Raw genomic sequence first — 20,752 nt, 5'->3', positions numbered from 1 at the left:
GAGCAGGAGCAAGCCGGCAGGGCATGAGGCAGTCACGATGGGGGAATGTGCCAATTAGGGGTCAGGAACCATCTGCTCTACCTTTTGTTCTTTTACCGTCTGGCTGTGTGACCTCAGACAGGTTACTTGCCCTCTCTGAGCCTTGCTGTCTCATCTGTAAAATGAAGGCCCTTTCATAAGGATGCCAGCTACCATTTAGATCTACTTTGTGTCAGGCACTGTGCTGGATGCTTAAACTCTCCCTAATAACTCTCCCTAAGTATTAGTATCCCAGCATTGAAGGTAAGGAGACATGCTCAGAGAGGTTAAGTAACTTGCTCAGGGTTGCACAGAGCTGGGCAGCTAGGATTCAGGCACAACTCTGGTTCCAGAGGCTACTGTTTCCTTCTGAGCTTATGCCCCAGAGGGAGAAATGAAAGCTAGGGAAGACTTTCAACCCATTTAGGTAGTTTATCCCCCGATTCCTCCTGCTCAGGTCTCAGTTCCTGTCCTGGGGAATGTAGTGGTTTGGGGAAGCTTTGCATTCCTTCCTCAAAGTAAACCAGAAGTGTCTCATCGAAAAGCCCTAACCAGGGGGCTCATCTTTCCGCTAGAGGAATGGTTTTCTGTGATGGTCAGGGGTCCTCCCCCACCCTGCAATGAAGGGGTCATTCAGGGTCTTGTCACATCTTCACTCACCTCCAGGACAGGCCTCGGTACTGAGTCAAGACATCCAAGACTTCCCCAGGCTTGGATCCGGCCCCATTACCTGCCTGACAGGGAATATCAAAGGGTGAGTCTCCCCGCCTGCTGCCCAGGAAGTCCCTGCCCTGGGTCTGGCTGGGAACGCCTGGGCACTCTCTAGAATCTCGAGTTGAGAAAGCCCCCTGTCTTAATGTCCATCTTGCCTTGACAGAGATAAGTGAGAGCTCCTGCTGGGAGTCCTGGCGCTGTCCACAGCTTGGCCTCGCCCTCAGAAACCCTGCCTGACCCAGATCAGGTGACACTAGGCTAGCAAACTTGCTCTGGAAATTAGACAGCAGTGTCCATTTTTCTAAAGGACACATTTCAGGGTCCCATTCGCCTCATTTTTAGAAGTTGTGTAACATAAGTATATCGTAGTCCTTTTAGATCAATATATCTCATGTACACACAATTTAAAAAATAGTAAGAAAATAAAACGTCCCTACCCCTCAGTTGAAAAGGGAGCACGGTCTTTTAAAACCTCAATCTGGACACACGCTGCAGGTGCACGTCCCCTGCCTTAAGTGTGTTAGTTCTAAGCAGGGCCATTGCAAAGGTCATGCTGAAGACTGGCCTCCTGGACAGCTTGTGGGGGGTGGGGGGTGGGGGGGAAGGCTGGCCTCCACGAGAGACCCCCCTCCCACTGCAGGGGTGTGACCCCTGCTCTCTGGTGCCCAGTTCCTCTGGCACCTGCCATGCATGTCACTCTCCAAATGCTGCCTCCCAGGAAGTCCCGAACAGCTGCGCTGATTCTCGATGAGTCCTTACCCCGAGAGCCCTCCAAGGAGACCAAGGGATGGGGGAAGCAACACCGGGCCACCCCCAGCAGGAAGCGGTTGGGATAAGCTGTGCTAAGGACCGGCCTGCCTGTCCTGCTAGGAAGTTACGAGCCATAGGGCGTTTGGGGTGGAGAGTCGTGTGGGCACTCAGTTCACCTGCCCAGCTTCACCTTCTTTATGGGTTAAGTGTAAGGAGAGTCATTTCATAGGATTGCACGCATCATGCCAAACAAGACAGATCAAAGGCTTAGCGGCCACAGATGGGAAAGTTGTCTGCTGGCCTTTGAGGAAGATTCCGCTGGAGGCCCTGAATTCTACCGACCCAGAGAACAGCAGCTGGATATGTCTGTAATGAGCCACGACTGAACGGAAGTGTCTGGGAGCTTCTGGGATCCTCCACCCAGTCTCTCGAGGGCCTCATTTTGCTTTTCGTGGACAGCACTTTGCAGGCCTGAGGGGTCACCATGGAGTGGCTACAGAGGGGCTGGGATCATTTTGCGTACCTCCCTCTCTTCTACTCAACCCTCTCCCCACTCCATTAGCACCCGCTCCTGTCTCATCCTCTCTTCACCCTCCTTTAACTTCCTCCATGACAAGCACCAGGTCTTTGAAGGAGCCCCACACCATGAGGGAGACCTAGTCCGATCTGCCCACCCCTGCTAGGCTGGGAGATCTGGGTAGAGTCCCTTCTGTCACAGCTGCTCCCTCTGAGGTCCCCCCACTTCCTGCTCACTCCTTCATCCCAGCGTTGGGAGAGGAATACGAGGTTAGGATGGACGTGGGGAAATGCGATGGGCAAGGAATGCTGGGTCCAGGGCAGGCAGGCTGGAGAGGGGCCAGAGATGGCCACTGTTGAGAGTTCCTCTCTCCGGGTTCTCCCATGAATCCAGATCTCCTTCCACAGTGGGGGCAACTCACCGTGAGAGAGTCACCCAGGGCTCCGATGACCTTGATATCAGCTGGCTTCAGCCTGTGAACTGAGAATGCACACCCGAGTTAATGGCAGACAGGGGTTCTTATCTCCTCTGAAAATAAATGAAGACCTTCCAGGAAAACGGAGAGAACATTCCATTGTAATAGCAATTCGGCTTGGATGGAGATATTAACAGCCCAACCTTGGGGCGCCTGGGTGGCTCAGTCGTTAAGCGTCTGCCTTCGGCTCACGTCATGATCCCAGGGTCCTGGGATCGAGCCCCGCATCAGGCTCCTTGCTCAGCAGGAAGCCTGCTTCTCTCTCTCCCATCCCCCCAGCTTGTGTTCCCTCTCTCGCTCTCTCAATCTCTGTCAAATAAATAAATAAAATCTTAAAAAAAAAAAAAGCCCATCCTTGTCATAAGGCTCCATGGTAGCAGCCACCGAGCCTGCCTGCCCTCTCCCCCTTGGGGCGGCTGCACACACGCTCCGGAGCTGGAAGGCGCACCCACCCTGCAGAGGGGGGTCTGGGGCCTGTGGTGAAATCTGATGGCACAGGTGTCTGCGACAGCCCCGGCAGTGCGGTCTGGGAGTGCGGCAGGAATTGTGGTACAGATGTAACCAGCCTGAAACCTACTCTAGGATCTGTTGATAATGGGGATGCAATTCTATATCATCCTATTAAAAAAATCAGCTCAGTTTTTCTAAAGTGGAAAAGGAACATGCTTTTATACCAGTGACGGATTTTTAAAAATCCAGGTGAAGTTCATATAACATAAAATTAACCATTTTTAAAAATCAACGAATCAGGGGCAGTTAGCACATTTGCAATGGTTGTGCAACCATGACCTCTATCTGGTTCCAAAACATTTTCATTTTAGGGGAGCCTGGGTGGCTCAGTCGTTAGGCGTCTGCCTTCAGCCCAGGGCGTGATCCCAGGGTCCTGGGATCGAGCCCCACATCGGGCTCCCTGCCCCACTGGGAGCCTGCTTCTTCCTCTCCCACTCCCCATGCTTGTGTTCCCTCTCTCCCTGGCTGTCTCTCTCTCTCTGTCAAATAAATAAATAAATAAAATCTTTTAAAAAAACAAAACATTTTCATTTGACCCCCCCAAGGAGACCTGTACTTATTAAGCACTCACTCCCCACCCCACCCCCAAGCCCCCGACAACCATGAATCTGTGCTCTATGGACTTACCTATCCTGGATATTTCATATAAATGGAATTATACATCATTTGACCCCTTTGTGTCTGGCTTCTTCCCCTTTGCATAATGATTTCGAGGTCCATCCGTGTTATAGCATGTACCAGGATTTAGTTCCTTTTTATGGCTGAGTAATATTCTATTGTACGGACATGACCATATTTTGTTTATCTGTTCATCTGCTGATGGATATTTGGGTTGTTTCCGTCTTTTGGCTCTTATAGTAGGGCTGCTATGAACATTTACATGTAAACATTTATTTAAATGCCTGTTTTCAGTTATTTTGGGCATATACCGAGGCGTGGAATTGGTAATCCTACGATTATCCTGTGCTTAGCTTCGTGAGGAACCACCAAACTGTTTTCGACAGCCCGACTCTATTTTGTTCCTCTTTTGAGTTTGGCCATGTACTATACCGTAGCCCACGAGCTATGCATCCTCTGACAAACGTACTGACCACCGAGCAGTGGCTGGGTGCTCGGGGGACGACAGAGGGATCAGAAATGGAGAGAGCTCTCCAGAAACTAACAGGCTAAAGAAGAAGTGAGAAATGTCCAGTTACAATTATTTATAAGCTGATAAACCCTGGGGGAGATATAGAGAGACATGAAATTCTGGAGTTGCAGGAATGATTCCCCCTAGAGGAGTGTGTGTGTGTGGGGGGGGGGTTCAGAGCAGGCTTCATGCAGAAGGTAGTGTTTGAACTCACAACATGATGAGACAAGGATGGGGGAGGGAGGGGAAAAGCATCAAGAATGCCTGTGGTATGGCAAAGTGTGTGATGTCTGTAAAGAGCAGATAGTCATAGAGTTTGGCTTAAGCGAAGGATCTGTAAAGGAGATTAGCACAAAGTAACATTGGAAAGATAGGTTAGGGCCACGGGACTTTTATGTCCGGCCAACAGGCTAGGAGAGTAACATGGCTATCGCTACATGTATAATTACTTGCGTATATACACCTGTACGATATCTATCTACCCCTTTACCTGATACACAGATGAACCTGAATCCAAGTGCATCTTGAGGACCACACCCAAATTCCTACACTGTCTGTAAGACATCCTGTGAGACACGGAGCACCAGATGCTTTTGACCCACCGGGCTACACAGAGCCCACTGCACCCACCAACACCCAGATCACGGTTGTAGATGATACCTGCCCAAGAAGCTACATTAACACTCAGCGGAAACAGTATCCAAAGGATCTGCAAGTCTTCTCTCCTTCCGCAGAGACGTCTTTTCTACCTGACTGCTCTACCGTCTGTAGAAGGGGAGCTGTCATTCGCACCGAGGATCTGCTCTCACTGGAAAAGTAAAAGTCCCTGCCTCTTCTGTGACAGCATGCAAACCGACACACGCATGATTGTGAATGTGTGTATGCAAAATATATAGATTAGTGGTCCTCAAATTTGAGCCTGCATCAGAATCATCTGGAGAGCTTGTTAAAACACAGATGGTCGGTTCTCACCCTCAGCGCTCTGCTTTAGTAGGTCGTGGGAGGGGCTGGGCTGAGGACGTGTGGTTAGAACAATATCAAATCACAAAGCCAGCTGCGCACATTAGCACACATCCACGGGGTTGAGCCTGAGAACTTTCAAATGACCTCTTCTCAAAGAAATTGGGCTATGGGTAAAAAAGGCAACAAAACAGAAAATAAGACCTCCTTCCCTCAACTCCGGAGGGCTTATTTTAGTTGCTGGTGATGACAGTCAATCACTCTATTCTTGTTGCCATCATGTATGATATACGCAGTGAATACTGTGGGCACCAGCTAGTGGGCAAAGGTTAGGGGAGATCTTTGAAGCTGGTAAAATGTGGAAGAGATGGGCAGATTTGCTTCGAAAGTACGTTACGGTTTGCTAGAGAGGCAGCTGAAACTGGTCATCCCACCACCTAGATTTGCAGCGGACAAAGGAAGCATACACACATACACGTGTGCATGCACGTCCCCATCTAGGAGTGTGTACATATGTGTAGATAGATTGTTGGGGGGTGGGGGTCCTCCTGTTGGTTGTTCTGAAGGATTCCCTGTGAGAGATAATAAATGGGCCAAGCCTAAATGGGAGGAGTCTGACTTATCTGGGATTTTATTAAGATAGAGCCCGACATGTTTCATTCGTTTAATATCCTGCAGACCTTGATTTCAGCTTTGTTAATATCATCACGTATGACAAAGACACAGCATATGCAAACCCAGCAAAGCACTCTAGCAATTGCTCTCCTTGGACAAAGAACTATTTAGAGATAAGATTAAATTTATGTGGGCTGATTAGCTAAACATTATCTGGTACAAACTGTCCACCACCCTGAAAGGAGTTGATAAATACATCAATAACTGGTCAAGATTTCTACAGAGGGGGCCTCTTATCAGAAGGCCATCCAAGCTATGACGAAATGTCCTGAATAGCAAGGAAATGCGGACTATAGAACAGGGAAAAGACTGGACGCTTTGGAGTTTTGCCTTGTACAACCCAACAGCTTAACCCACCCGGGGCCATCATCTGAAAAACCAGCTTTCTCTTAATTGTGAGCTACGGCTGCCCAACCCACGTGCTCTCTGATTTAGGGACTTACGTGAAGACTTCTGCAATGGTTAGTAAAGTGCTGGCACAAGGTGAGAACCTTGTCTCTACCTTGGAAGTGCTTCAGTGTGGGTTTATCTGAAGAAATATGCGCCTTGCACACAGGAGCTCAAGCAATGCGCTAAGTTGAATTACAGGCTACATTAGGGGCTCTGTGTCAGAGACTTTGCAGCTCTCAAAGCTTTAGATGATGGAAACTGCGGGGGAAGGAGATACTTATTCATCCAAGTGTCTTCGGGTGATTTTGAACTTGCTCAGCAGACTGGTCCCACCTGGGGACAAGCAGGCTATTAATCCCACTGGGGCATCATTACTTTCTTCCTAGTCCCAGGTTAAAGTCCCAAGACCCGTGAGCTGGTGGTGATGAGAGAAACATCTCCAGAGTCTGCATTGCACCTGACACGGTTGGCTCACAGCAAAGTGAAACCCTTAGCGCTCAGCGGGGGCTGTAACCTGGGCATTTTTCATATCAGCTTTAGAATCGCTGGTTTTTGTCAAATGGGTACAATGCATGACATCCAGGACTTAGAAAGGAATTAATGTCTTCAATGAATGTAAATGAACTGTTCTGACCTCATACGGTTGGTGACAGACGCACCTCTATTTGTGGATCTCTATTTTCAAATACTATGAAGTTTCCCCTCTGCATGGAATTAGCAGCTTGACCTCAAGATAGCCAATTTCAATAGAGAGCCAAGAGCCACCGTCCTCCTGGCTCCTTATTGCTACTCTTTTTGTTTGCAGAATGCTGTTCTTTTTCTCCCCGGGAAAGCCTCAGGTCAGCTGCCAGGCCCAACATATTTTTCTTAGGCATCCCAACTATATTAGGGGCAGGCCGTGGAGTAATACAGAATGATGCAGGAACGTACAAAGTTACAAAGCGCTCAGGAGCTAGCTAGCACTCGGCCAAAGGCACGTTCGCACCGGGGAGGAGAAATGGGCGGCTTTTATTTCTCTGGCTACCAAATACCAATTGGTTATAAAAAATTACATCAACTTTCTATCTCTCATTCCAAAGCCACACTGATTGGTGGCAGGGGTTCATCACCTGTGGGCTCCACACGGCATGAGGAAGACACCCAGGTTGCTGGGGGCTGTGGCCTGTTGATAAAGGCAGTCCCCGATCTGTGGTGGCTGGGGAGAAACGCTAGGGAAGGAGAGGACAAGGGACGCTTTTGGAAAGAATAAGGCAAGACAGTTATTTTACACAGAGTCTTAGCGAAATATTGTTGTAACGGACGGCACTTTGGTCTAGTTGGTTTGAAAGCTCTTTTTCAACTTAGAACTGTTGATTTGCTGAATTAAAAATACTCATTAAGATGAACTCGGTGAACATTTCCTGGGCTCCTACGTGTGCTGAGTCATTGGAGGCATAAAGATAAGATGGCCTGGTCTCGTACGTATGTACCGGGTGCCTTCAACTCAATTAGAGATTGCAAACATGATCTCCAGAGGAGTGAAACTAATAATGTGGCCCCATGCTAAGGCTTAACTACCCCAACAATCACAAGGATGCTTAAAATGTCCAATTGGAGATCATGCACAGTAATGAAATGTGTTTTTCATTATCGTCCAGTTGAGCTGTGGCATTTTCTTAAATGACAGCTTTCAGGCCGGACTCAGAAGGGCGGCCGTCCAGCTGGAGCGAGCCAGCGTTTTGGTTCCATGCCCACTTGGTTAGATCAAGGAGACCTGAATCTATCCATTTGCTTATTCAGACAGTCCCTATCGCCAGAGTATCTTCGATCTCAAGGTCTTAAAATTTCTTGTGCTTACATCTTCAAGCGCCAATAAACACGATAATCTTTGGGGTCAGGGAATAAAGAAGAGGTTCACATTTTATTTGGTTTTAGATGTGGAGATATGTTCTAAGGGATTGGTTGGTTATCATCGACATGACAGGAACATAATCTAAGCAGATTGCAAAATGCTTTCGAGTTGTTCCTCTCAGAATGATAAGATTAAAAAGGAGATGGCTATCATTTCTCTGTAAAGACTATAGTGACTAAAACATTCAAGTTCTGTCTCCCTATACGTGCATACGTCCGTATATACCTACATACGTACATCTTTGGGGTTTTGCTATAGGACGGCCGATGTAGGAAGCTAATAATTTGTTTCTGCTGCTGAAGTTCTGCCAGCAAACTAAGCAACAGGAATGTGTCGTCTCCAAGTACGAAGGAAGGAAAATTCTCAACACTAAATGTACGTGTGCGTAAGAACCTTATCACCTATTCCATCGTTCTGCAACTTAGAACAAGAGCTGGTTATATACTGAAGCTTTGGTACAAACATTTTTAACTAACTTGCCAGTCATATGGCTTAATTTGAGCGTGGAGAGCTAAGGCGCGCGTGAAGGGGCAGGCTGCTAGCTAACTGTGCGAACACTCAGCAGAAGGAAACCGTCTCACTACCAAGATTTGCATCCCTGAAAGAATCCTGCTAGGCGTGGTGACATTTCCAAACCTAATTTTCTGTCTTGGAAGGCACCTAGGAGGCATTCAGCAATCATCTAATAAATGAATGAACACACGAACGAATGAGCGCACAAGTGAATCAGCCCCTAGGACCCAGCAGAGGAACCTGTCACACTGTGGCAGGAAGCTCCTTCACCACTGTCCTGAGTCCTGCAGTTCAACACACAGCCTCCCCCCGTGACCGCCCATGGTCATGTGCACATAGCCATCACTCTCAGGCTGGCTCACCTGGAGGAAAAGATTGAACCCCGAGACAGCCCCTTTTGGGGAGGGTGTCTGCCTGGAACATTCCACAAGTCTCATTTTCCTGGCCCAGTGACAGTCATTTTGAAAATACTGAGAGGCGGTGAGAACAGCATGTTTATAAGATGGCATGCTCACAGGGTCTGTGCAATGTTTGAGTGCATCCTGCATACGGTTCTGATATGCAGGATGGACTGGTTATTTTTGCTTTGTGCTTAAAGGTTTGCTTTTTGGAGAACAAAGTCACTTCGTCAAGGCTTGAAGCCCAGGACAATGACAGCAGCTCACTCAACTCACACTGGGCTCTTTGCAGGGTAAGGCCTGGCACACAGTTAATGCTCAGTAAATGCTTTCTGATAATGGTGTTACCCTGGTTTAGTTAAAGGATAATCAAACACAGGCATGAACTTGCCCATCTGCACCCAGAGCGATCTCTATTGCCCTTGGAGAAACCTCTCATGTGGATATGACTGTGGGAAAGCCTGTTGTGGTTGCCCTTACGTCGATGACTTCAGACCTCAAATCGGGTTAAAAACCACTCGATTGGAGCCACGTACCTGAGGTGGGAATTGTGTCCGAGGGGTCCTTGTCGGGGCACGTGATTTCCATTCCATCTCTCACCTGCAATGAGATGCACAGGGAAGGAGTAGAAATGGATCTTGCAACGTAGGAAAGTGGATGAGAAAACACTAGTCAATAGGGACACGTAGGTATCACTTAAGGTCCCTCCCCCTCCTTCAACAGTCCTATCTGAGTGCCCAGGACATCCTTTCCTAAATGCTCCCCATCCTGTCCCCTCTCCTCGTCCCTCCACCTGGGCCTACACCCGGGCCTGTGTTCCTTCTTGCCTGGAATACTGCAGCAAGAACAGCCTTCGGTCCCGTGGGCTCCCTTCCCAGCCTCTGAGCCCAGAAAGATGACGGGCTCTCTCTCTCTCCCGCAACATAACAGACTTGTGTCACTCCCCTGCCCAAATTCGCAGTGAAAGCAGGGATTTTTGTCTGTTTTGTACACTGTATCCTTATAGCCCAGAACAGTGCATAGCAGATGCTCGATAAATATTTGTTGGTTTAAAAAAATACATTTCTGCTGCATTGACATCAGCATGAAGTCTATCCTCCTTCGCACATCCCAAGAAGACCCTAACATTCTAAACCATCGGCTCTCGACTCAGTTCTCATGCTCTCCACACCTCTGCCCAAGTTTACCTCCATTCCCCCTGACCTTTCCCTCCCTCTGTGTTCCCACGCTCCCACCCACCTCGTCACCCTTAGTCATCCTTCAAGGCTAGGGTCGTTTGTACTCTTTGGGAAGCCTTGTCAACTCTCTCTGGTCGTTTGCTTCCTCTGTGTTCCAGAATACCCATGGAAACTTTAATTATAGGACTCACTCCACCATGCTACCATTGCTGGTTGGTTCCACTGGGCTGAGTTCCTTGAGACACGCGATGTATTTTATTCGTGGTTTTCTCTCTCATGCCTGATAGTCCTCCATCCACCCACCCATTAGTCATTTGACAAGTAGTGACTAGGCAGCCTCTCTGGTCCCTGCATTCTAGCGGTACACAGAAGGTAGTCAATAAATGTATCTGGAGAGAATGTGTTGCTCCCTCTTATGAGATGACAATAATAGCAACACTTCTGTAGAACTCAGGGCGTACCAGATACTAGCACACGTGCTTTATACTTACTAGTGTATTATAACTTCATAACAACTCTCTGAGATCGGGCTGTGACTATCATTTCACAGATTTAAAAAACACCAAGGCGCAGAGATGGTAAGTGCCTTGCCCAATGACACAGAGCCAGTAAGTGGAAGAGTCTGGATTTGAATCCACAGCCGGTTCTCTCCCCATGCTGCCTCCCGGATGTATCCTCCCTGCTGAGGTATTGGTTAGAAAGCATGGGACACGTTGCTAAACCAAGGGTCTTTCGCACTCTGCCTCTCAGGCTCTGTGGTGGGTCAGCTTTGCCTGGGCCGCCTGGAGTACATGTCACCCTCTTCATACAACAGGGAGGCCGGGATGGCGCAAAGTACCAAGGTTGTCTCAACTCGTATTGGCCCCCAGTCCTCTGAGAATGAGGGCGTCAGCCTTCAAGTGTTTCCCGGCTCCCCAGAGGAGCGCAGGGTGCCCTATCTAATCTTGACAGGAAATAACAGGGAGACTCACGAGATTAGCACCCAGTGAGATGTGAGTAAGTGTGAGGCGGCCCCCACAGGTAGGTGCCAACTTCAGAGGCCCTTGGGTCTCCATGCTGTCTGGTTTCAGTCTTCACCACATTACTCTGCTTTTTCTTAACTTTCTCCTCAGATTAAGGGCTCGGATGAGTCTAAGAGGTCTGTCAGAGATTTGGGGAGGGCCTGAGGATTCTTGTTTTACTCAGAATAGAGAGGCAGGAAGCAGGCAGCCCTGACGCCTCAGGATGCTGGTTGCTGAGGCGGAACGTAGGGCAGACCTGCTTCAAGCACCCAGGGGGGCAGCCACGCACCTGACCCTGCACCCTTTCCATCCTGCTCACGGGGTTCCGGGACCTAGAGAACCGTGTCGAAGGTTCCAAAGACCCAGCAAGGGGTCCCGCCCCCGGTTCATTTGCACGTTTGTCAGTCACAGGAAACCTCCGCCTACCTCAAGCTTCTCGTGAGAGTGCGGCAGCCTGGGCAGGTAGTCGCTGTTCTTGTAGGTGAACAGGTAGGGGTTCTCCTGCAGAGGAAGGTAATATATTGTAACCATGACCCAGACATCTGTATCGTTCATTCGTCAGGTTGTATCATCCAGCCATGCCTTTGGCCAATTTGGAACTTTCATACCAGCCTTGAAATGATGAGAAAACCATTCTCTGGCTTTTCTTCTCTGCACTGCTCATTGGTTCTCTGAAGGAGCTCATTAATGCTCTGCGACTTCCCATTGCCAACAGTCAGCATCTCTTGCTACCTGAGCTTCATGCTACCGGGCAAAGTACATGTATTTCTATAAAAAGAGAACTTAGGCTTAAGCTTCCTGGCAGCCCAAGCAAAGAGGGGAATGGTTGAATTATATGGTTCTTACAGCCCAGTAATAAAAATCTTACCGATTTGGTAAGAAAGCCAAACATTTAACTAGTATTAAATGATAAAAAGGAATTCTCCTGATTTATGTTCAGTTTTTTCTTTTCTCATTCATTTATTCAGTGGCATTAATTCTATACCTGCTGTATCTTAGGTGCATTATTTGAGACACCCATCCTCACATTTGGGACCAGATAAGCTGTGGCTTTGGTCCTATGCCCTCCACAGGCGAAGGGACCTCAGTTCTGCTAACATGGCTCCCCTGACCCACAGGTGTAAACCTGAGATGCGTCAAGTACGCAAGCCTATGCCCAGCCTAGAAGACCCAAGCCAAGACTCTACTGGGGCTCATGTCTCAGCCAGGTAAGACCCCACGTCACAGCAAAGCCCACCTCTTCGTGACCCCATCTTTCTTCCCAACTCAGCCAGAGATCCCCCACCCCCAAGTTCTGGCCTACCTGAGAGGGACAGGTCACTGGCCTTGTCTCTCTTGCACCGAATGGCTCATCTTTCTGTCCTGCTGGCTTCATCTGGAAAAGGAGGTGATCTTTAGAACAGAGAAGTCTTACATAGGTGGCCACATACTGGGGTATCACTGAGAGAGGCACTTCTCCGAGTGTGACCCTGGGCCAGCAGGAAGCGTTAGCATCATCTGGGGACCCGTTAGAAATGCAAATCTCCAGTCCCATCCCAGACCTACTGAAGTCAGAAACTTTGGGGTCGAGTCCAGCTCTGCATTTTAACAAGCCCTCCATGAGATCCCGGTGCATGCCCGTGGCAGGAGAGGATTCAGTGATTCCTAGCCCACCCCTCCTGATGTTCCAGAAGGAGACACAAATACCAGAGACAGTGAGCTGGGACGGGGACCGCATCACTAACCAAACTTCCCTCAGAGAGGAGAGCAGGAGGGGAAGGAAGGGTAAACACTTGGCTTTTGTGTAAGGCATGCACTCTCCCCAGGGCTCCCCTTCCCTTTGTGTGCATGAACCCCTGTCCAGGAGGGAAGGAAACCCTCTGGTACCTGAAGACGGCTTTCGTGGCTGTGAGTGAGGCCAGTGACGGGCTCTGCCTCAAGTCCCATGCCTTTAACTGGGACCCAGAGAAACAGCCACGAGGCACAGCATGGCCCCCACTCCCAAACTACTTGAATGTCTAGTGGTTTGGGAATGAGTGATGGTGGGGTCAGTGCTCATCGAGGCAACTGCTTAAATGATTAAGAAGCCTATGGAACAGAGACAGAAAGCGTATGGTGTGCCAGCAGGGGGCGCAGCAGGTGATAATCTCAGGTAAACGCACCGAGGGGCAGGTGGGGAAAATGAAGGCAGCTGAAGAATTCAGTGGGGAGAGGGCTTTCTTGTGAAAGAGAGGGATGGGGGGGGGGCAGAGAGAAAGAGAGAGAATCTCCAGCAGACTCTGGTGAGCGCAGAATCTGACACGGGGCTCAATCTCACGACCCTGAGATCATGACCTAAGCCAAAATCCAGAGTCAGACACTTAAGTGACTGAGTCACTCAGGTACCCCAAGGACTTTTTTTTTTTAAGTTCCTTTTGTTATTTTTACTTTTATTAAAGACTTATTTGAGAGAGAGAGAGAGAGAGAAGAAGAGAGCGGGGAGAGGGGGAGAGAATCCTCAAGCAGACTCCCCCCCACTGACCATGGAGCCCAATGCAGGGCTCGATCCCAGGACCCTGAGATCATGACCTGAGTTGAAATCAAGAGTCAGCCACTCAACCAACTGAGCCACCAGGGCGCCCCTAAAGTTCCTTTTGTTATCTTTAAATGGTCGTTACACATGTGTGAACCCTTGAAGGATGAGGTGGCTTTGAGAGAAGACAGGTTTCCTTTTGCACCTGCTATTCTGCCATTTGGGAAACTCATGTTCGCTGTCAGCCCTACTGCCCACAGGTACTGGGCAGCTTTGTCCCTCGCCTCCCTCCGATGACTTGACAAAGGACACAAAAGACAGGAGGCTAGCCGATGGAGTGCCCTATCTGGCTCAGTCACGGGCTCTGCCATTCCCCGTGAAGATTTTAGATTCTTCAGCAATATCTTATCCCAGCATCTGTGCCCCATAAACAAGAAGCAAGGAGAGACCTTTACCCTTCTTGGGATTAGCTCTTCACCCAAATGGGCAAAGTCAGATAAGAGAGTGTAATTAACTTAACCTTTTGGTAAAGGAGTGGTAACGCTTTAGCTCAACGGCTGGAGGAGGAACTGGGGTTCCCACATTCTTTCAGTTTTATTCTGAAGGTGCACATTGCTAGAAATGGGAGGTCACACCCAAAAAGTTCAAGGCAGCTCTCTGCAAGGGAGTGTTCAGCGGCCTGCCTTCTTCTCTCCCCCAATCTTTCAAGAATTTAACCAACAATAGAGTCTGGAAAGAAACTTTGAGCGAGTCATATCTTACTAATTCTGGTGGAATGGACATAGCAGAGCTTGTTTCTTAAGGACCTTAAAGAAGGGAAATCCATAGGGTCGAGTCAACACTTTAAGAGCCTTTCCCCAAATTCTTTTGGTTGGCCTACTACAGCCTTCCTGCTCCTTTAATGCCCTTTACACCCGCTCAGACCCTCTACCCTCCTCGGGGCTCAGAGAGCATGGAGAATGGTGTGGCTGGTCCAAGCGTCCCCTCCCACTGTCCTTCCTCCCACTACTCTGTACCGCGCACAAGTGCGCGTAGGCTCTGGGGATGGCGGGGGCTGCTCTTTGTGGCCTCACTCCTCTTCTCGTCCCAGAATCACCCACATCTCCTCTCCACGGCCTCCCTGCCACACTGGAATTAACTGGAACATGGGAGGGATGACCTTAGACGTCTTCTCCCAGGAGCATTCCCACTCGACTGAGCAATCCTTGAGGGCTCTCTCCTGCCCCACGGCCCCAGCCCCTCGTGCAGGGCTTGGCAGAGGGTGGGGGTCTGCGATTGCTGGAAGGATCTGGGAATCGAGTTCCCCAAGGGTGGGTCTCTTCAGAACTAGGGTTGCACAAGGGAATGAGTGATGTCTCCCACACAAAATCCTCCAGCTTCGTGCCAGGAGCTCAGCTCCAGTCTGGGGGTGTGTTGTGCTAGGGCGGTGCCAGGGGTGTTTCAGAAGCAGGGCTGCCCTCTCCTGCAGGTGTGTGGAACCTTCCTTTGCCGGCCCTCAGAGCTTATGTGTACCCTGGGGGAGGACAGATACTGGTGTGTCCCGCACAGCCGCCCCTGCCGTGGTGTCCTGGGGCACAGTGGGGGAGAGACACAGCAGAACTTGAGCCCCTGTGGTCACAACGATTGTGTTGGCCGCTCTGTGCTCCCCACAGAGGAGGGTGGCCCTCATTCAGGGCTGTCTGTGTCTGTAAACGTCGGCTTGGATGGGCATACCTCGCTTTCATCTCTGTGGTTTTCATTAAGCCCAACATAGCAGAGACTTAAGGAGGTAGAGGCAGAGACACTCCTGCCCTCCTCACGTCCCTAGGAAGACACCGGAGTGAACCCAAGGGGGAACCACTCATGTGTTTGGCCACAGCCCTCTGAGGCTGCCTGAAGGTCATTACACCCTTCTGGCAAGTAGAGAAAAGAGAGGCCCAGAAAGACCACATGACTCCCCTCAAGAAACACTGAAAAATACTGCTGGAACCAGAACTCAGGTTTTCTGGCTCTTTACCCAGTATCCTTCACCCTCACCCTTTCTCACGGACTAATCCATGCCTGCAGGAGCAGCCCAGGCGTTCTAGCAGCTGCACCCACTCCGGGAGCCGTGGACGGTCTGCATTTCACTGCTGAGGAAGCCAGGGGACAGACACCCCCGGGGAAACCCGTCCGTCTCCGCTGGCCTGGCTGCAGGGACCTCGAGAACGCTCACTGGGAAATGACTCGTGGTTGGTTGGACAGGTCTGGAGACCGTGGGGGTAACTGCCCACCCAGGAAAGCTGCCAGCTCTTCCTCTGAGCCCTTGTGACCCCTACTATGTCCTCATCCTTCGGCCTTGAGTGTGAAACTTTCTGTTTCCATCTGTGAGCCTGTTTAGGCTCGTCCTCGTCCTCGCCCTCAAGTGGGTTGTAGGGCACCGTGGCGCCGTGTGCCCGCGTGAACGGGAACGTCAGCGGTCGGGCTCACTCAAGGCCGTTCGTTATCACTGCTGCCATGGCCACCAATGACAGTGCACAGCGAGATGAAGGCATAGAGGGGGAGAAGGGTGGGGGGAGAGATGTGGGAGGGGAGAGGGGGGAAGGGAGGGAGAGAGAGAGAAGGGAGAAGAGCCTTCTCCCTGGATCTGCTCTCTCTGGCATTCAAGGTTCGTCACTCATTCTCAGGGCCTCCTGATGCCCACGTTTCCTCTCCAGCACACCACCCTCATACCGCCCTTGTTAACGCATCAGCTCCTTCTTTTCTCCATGCCTTTTGCTCACAAACGTCCTCTTGCCTGGGAATACCCCCCCTGACCTCCTCCGACACATCCAACAAAGCCAATTGGAGTCCCATCCCCATGGGGCACTCCGGATCTCTCCCCCATATCATTTTTTGGGTGCACAGTCTAGCACATCACTGCTGGCTAAGTTCAAGGTTACTCTTGTTCTTCTGGGTTGCCTGACCCTTCTAGCCACACCCTGGGATCAGTGAGGGCAGAGGCCATTTGGCATGTCTTCTACTATCTTCCTCGGACCCAGCATTGGGCAGGGCATGTTGTAGGTGCCCTTCTGTTGCTTGGGAGAAGGTTGACATAGAAAGAGAGAGGTTTGGCTGAGCTGGAATCAGCCCTTCTCCCCCAGAGAAAGGGTGGAGGGAGGACAGCGCTTGTAGGAACGGTCCCATTCCCTTTCTCTGCTCATGCCAGCAGCAGAGTGGGTTTCCGGGGAAATATCCCACCCAAGGATCAGACCCACTAAAGGGTCCTTATTCAAAGAAATCAAAAAAAGCAAATCACTGTCTTCTCTGAGGGATGGTGTGAACCCATTGCTGTGGACCATCAGGGGACCCTGCCTGCTCTCCATGCTCCAGGCTAATGTGTGCTGAAAGCAGCTGCTATGGTTCTCAGCACAGTGCATCAACCAAGGAGATGAGAGAAATTTTTCAAACCAAGGAGGAAGAAAACAAAGTTTCTATCACTGGAATTCTAAAAATAGGGTAACCTGGATGGGGAAAAAATGGCAAAATCAGGTCTCTGTCCGGTGCCCTGGAAATGCTCACAGCTTTGATGTTCTATCCCATCCACGGACTGATCCCAGCTGGCCCTGGGGGACCCCCGTAGTCTGGGGAAAGCCTGTCATAGGTATGGTAAGAAGGGCCCACATGTGGTGAGTACTCACTGAGGACCAGGAGTAAGCTGCACACATGACGTGTGTTGGGTCGGGGGTTATGATCAGGAGTTTGCAGAAGGGATGTTGAGACCCTACATTCACACAGCTCATGGGGAGTGGAATTGGACTTGAACCCAAGTCTTCATCATTCAAAGTCCATGCTCAACATGGGCACCACCCTGGGCCTTTGAGCCACGTGATGGTGGAACTGGTACGTGAACCTGATCCCCAGTGCCTCACTCCAAGCCAAGTCACCTGCATAGACTCAGAGGAGACACCCCACCTCTGGAAAGATCAGGACTGTAGTGGCCCAGACCTGAGATAAGGTGAACCTCCCAGGAGGTCAGAGCTGGGCTGTCACTGGGTATGGGAAGGCTCCCTGGTGGCCCAGAATCGTTGTCCTGGGGTCCTGCAGGCAACCCACAGCCCCTCCATCAGAGCAGGGGGCACAGTGGGTGTGCAGGGTGGAGGTCCTACCTCTCTTCTTGTGTGCCAACCCCCCAGCTGACAGAGTGAACCCCCCGGGGCCCCCAGCCACTCACCATGCTGTTCCAGAGATTCAAGGCGAAGGTGCTGGGATCCTGGAGTGGTTGCTCCCCCTGAAAGAGAGCCAGATAAGAACCACTGTGTGCCCCTAAGGATGGGGTGACCTGAGGAGCCCTTTGAAGCTCTCCCGGGCAGAGATGGGCTGGTCTTCAGCTGTCCAGACTCTCTCTCAGCCCCACCCCCACCGATAATAGTGGGCACTTACAGGACCCTTTCCGGGGCCAGGGCTCAGAGGTGAAGGCCTGCAGGGGGAGGTCAAATGTCTGGCTGCTCTTCGTTATCATAAGGCCTTACATACGGAGTTAAACAGGAGCAGGTGATGGGGAAGTGAATCAGGTGTGGTCTGAGTGGGGGTGGGAAGGGTGGGACCAATGTTTCTCCTCCTCCTTTTAAACCACTATTAGAACATCACTGAGGTCCTAGAGGGGACACCGTGACCCCAACAGGCAGGATCCAGGAGCCTGGAGGGAGGGACAGTCCCGGATGCACAGTGCGAAAGCCTCAGAGAGAACGTGCGGAGCATGCGTGAACCCACCATTGTGCTCGTGGTCTGGGGAGCCCCAGTGGGGCCAGAGGCATTCGCCCGGTGATCTGGGGGGCGGCTGGGGGCAACTCCAATTACCCTCCCTCTGAGGGATGGATGTAGAGGGTGTGGAGGGAGGACCGTGGTGCGCGGCCCTGGAGATTCTATCCTGAACAGTCACAAGAGCTAGGAGGGACTGAGCGCTCCCAAGCGCCAGTAGTGCTCTGAGTTCCATACGTGTATTTATTTACTCACGTAATCCTGACAATCACCCTAGAGGGAGAGAAAATTAGTAACAGCCTTGATTTCACAGATGGGGAACCGAGGCACAGATAGTGCAAACAACTTGCCCAAAGTCACACAGCTGGCCTAGGCCAGAACCTGCCCGGGTCGAGTCCATGCTCTACCTTTGGGCTCCTTCGCCCCTAAGAACCTGCCTCATGGGGCTACCCAAGCCCGTGGGGGACGCTGTCAAGAAAGGATAAGAGAATCCCGCAGCCCTTCTCCCCTAACACCACAAATGCTGGGCTTAGGGAAGCCCAGCAGGGCTGGGGCTTCTGTGCAGATGAGGGTGGCAAGGGGGAGGCTTGGTCCAGGCTCCTCACGGCAGCCCTCACTCACCGAAGGTAGGGTCTCGTAGAAGGCAGGCTGGAAAACCACCACGAAGGACTCCTGCTCGTTGTACTTGCTGGAGGCCAGGAGCTGGTCCCAGCTCTCCTGAAGAAGGAGCAGAGAGGTGGGCGCCCAGAGCACGAGCAAGACCCAGCCTGCCCCACCCTGTGACCAGGGAGCTCTGAGTGGCCCCGGGGTCAGGATCGCCCATCTGCGCTGGTCAGAATTAAACGCTATTCGGGAGCTCCCCCTTATCTTGCACGTCAGGGCCCTCTGACAAACTAAATCAGGTTTTCATTTTCCTGAAGCCCCAGCATCAGGCAGTACGTGAGATGGACCTGAAATATATTCTCTGGGAGCTCAAGAAGTACACGTGCTGGGGACCCATGCTCTCCTCAGCGCCTGGGTTCTGCAGAGGGGGGTGCTATTTCCCAAGTGAGAAGAGCCGTATCCAGCTTCACATAGGACTTGCTCCTTCAGTAGAAACCGTCGTGGTAACACAGGTCAGGAGGAACCTGGCCTTTGAGCTGCTTGCTGACAGGGATGAGGGTGGCCACTGAGCCATCCACGCTCACTTGGGTCCCTTCTCTAAACCGGAATGACTCATCTTCCAGAATCCTGACTTGCCCAGGGGCTGTGGTCTGGGAAGCAAGCCCAGCCTGGGCAAAACCAGCTCACCAGCCACGGATGTGTGGTACAGGCGGTGATGGCGACCCAAAGCAGTTCAGAGCGAACCTGCCAGGGTCTTCTTGATCGTTGACTTTAGCTACCACGACCCCCGCCCCCCCCAGTGTTTAGTCCCCACTTCTCACAAGGGAATTCCAAAGCATTGCCAGGAAGGGAATGCAGAGGAGCTCTCTTCTGTCCCTGACTCTCAATCCTGAGTTCAGTGGAAGAAGTCTGACATTAAGAAGCTTGCTCCCTTCTTGTTCCTACCATCCCTGCTCCCCTCCAGAACCACCTGCCCCTGGGGGTCAACAGCCAGCCTCCCAGGTGGGCTCACCTGATAGGACCCCTGTGTCACCACCTTGGAAAGCTTCAAGTTCTCCCCTGAGTGCCTGCCGGGCTCTTCTGTGGGGCTGCCAGTTAAAACAAGCCAGAAATGAGACCATGGGTGCTGTATCGGGACGAAGGGGGCTGGAGGGACCCTGGGAGCTGCTTAAGGAGTGTGGAAGGAGAAGGTGGAAGTCTTAGAGGTTCCAGAGAAGGAAGGAGGCACACACTGGGGGAGAATAAAGGGTAGGGTCGACCTCACAGGACTGATGCCTTCGAAGTGCCCTACACCGTGCCTGACACATGGCGGTCGGTGAACAAATGCTGGTTTCATTTCACTTTCCCTTTTTACCTGAGTTCAGTCCCTTGGTCCCAGTGAGAGAGCACCAGAATCTCAGAGAGATCCACCAGGTTCACAAATGCTTTGGGGACCTAGGAGAGGACAAGGGGAAAGATGAGCATTTGCAAGATCACCGTGGCTACCCAGGGGCTTCTCTGGAGCCCTGGGTTCAAGCCTTTTTGGCGTCTGGTTGAACATGGTGGCCCTCACCTTGGTTGAAAACCTCCTTTGGGCGGTGTGTGGTTGGGGTCTGTCCAAAGCTGCCAGCACAGCCAGCTCTGCCATTCAAGGAAGGCATCATTCACCATCCATCACAGGGGCAGGGCATCTCCCCACCCCAGCGTCAATAGGAGAGCAAGATCTCGGTGGCAGTGGGGCTGACAGAAAAGCTGCCTCCCCAGGGAGCAAAGGGTGGGGGTGAGAGCTCCCTGGTTCTCAGAACTGCAGTGCTCATAAAGGTCTCTTTAGAAAGGGAAGGCCCTTGGGCTGTCACTGCCCC

General features: G+C 51.2%; 1 protein-coding gene across 1 annotated transcript in view; it reads right to left on the bottom strand.

Moving 5' to 3' along the window:
• Positions 1-20,752, bottom strand: part of PLB1 (phospholipase B1) — a 138,272-nt gene that overhangs the window by 61,989 nt on the left and 55,531 nt on the right. Inside the window, exons 10-18 of the mRNA XM_040623143.1 lie at positions 20,266-20,345; positions 19,924-19,999; positions 18,930-19,025; positions 17,782-17,838; positions 12,423-12,494; positions 11,546-11,620; positions 9,477-9,540; positions 2,421-2,479; positions 679-752 (exon numbers count right to left, since the gene is read on the bottom strand). Of these exons, the coding sequence (XP_040479077.1) occupies positions 679-752; positions 2,421-2,479; positions 9,477-9,540; positions 11,546-11,620; positions 12,423-12,494; positions 17,782-17,838; positions 18,930-19,025; positions 19,924-19,999; positions 20,266-20,345 (653 nt within the window). The remainder of the gene's footprint in view (positions 1-678; positions 753-2,420; positions 2,480-9,476; positions 9,541-11,545; positions 11,621-12,422; positions 12,495-17,781; positions 17,839-18,929; positions 19,026-19,923; positions 20,000-20,265; positions 20,346-20,752) is intronic.

This window comes from Ursus maritimus, unplaced genomic scaffold (assembly GCF_017311325.1).
Source record: "Ursus maritimus isolate PB19 unplaced genomic scaffold, ASM1731132v1 scaffold_6, whole genome shotgun sequence".
In the NCBI taxonomy this organism is placed as follows: Eukaryota; Metazoa; Chordata; class Mammalia; order Carnivora; family Ursidae; genus Ursus; species Ursus maritimus.
The sequence above is the reverse complement of the archived record's forward strand: the minus strand, read 5'-3'. Positions and strand labels throughout refer to the sequence as shown.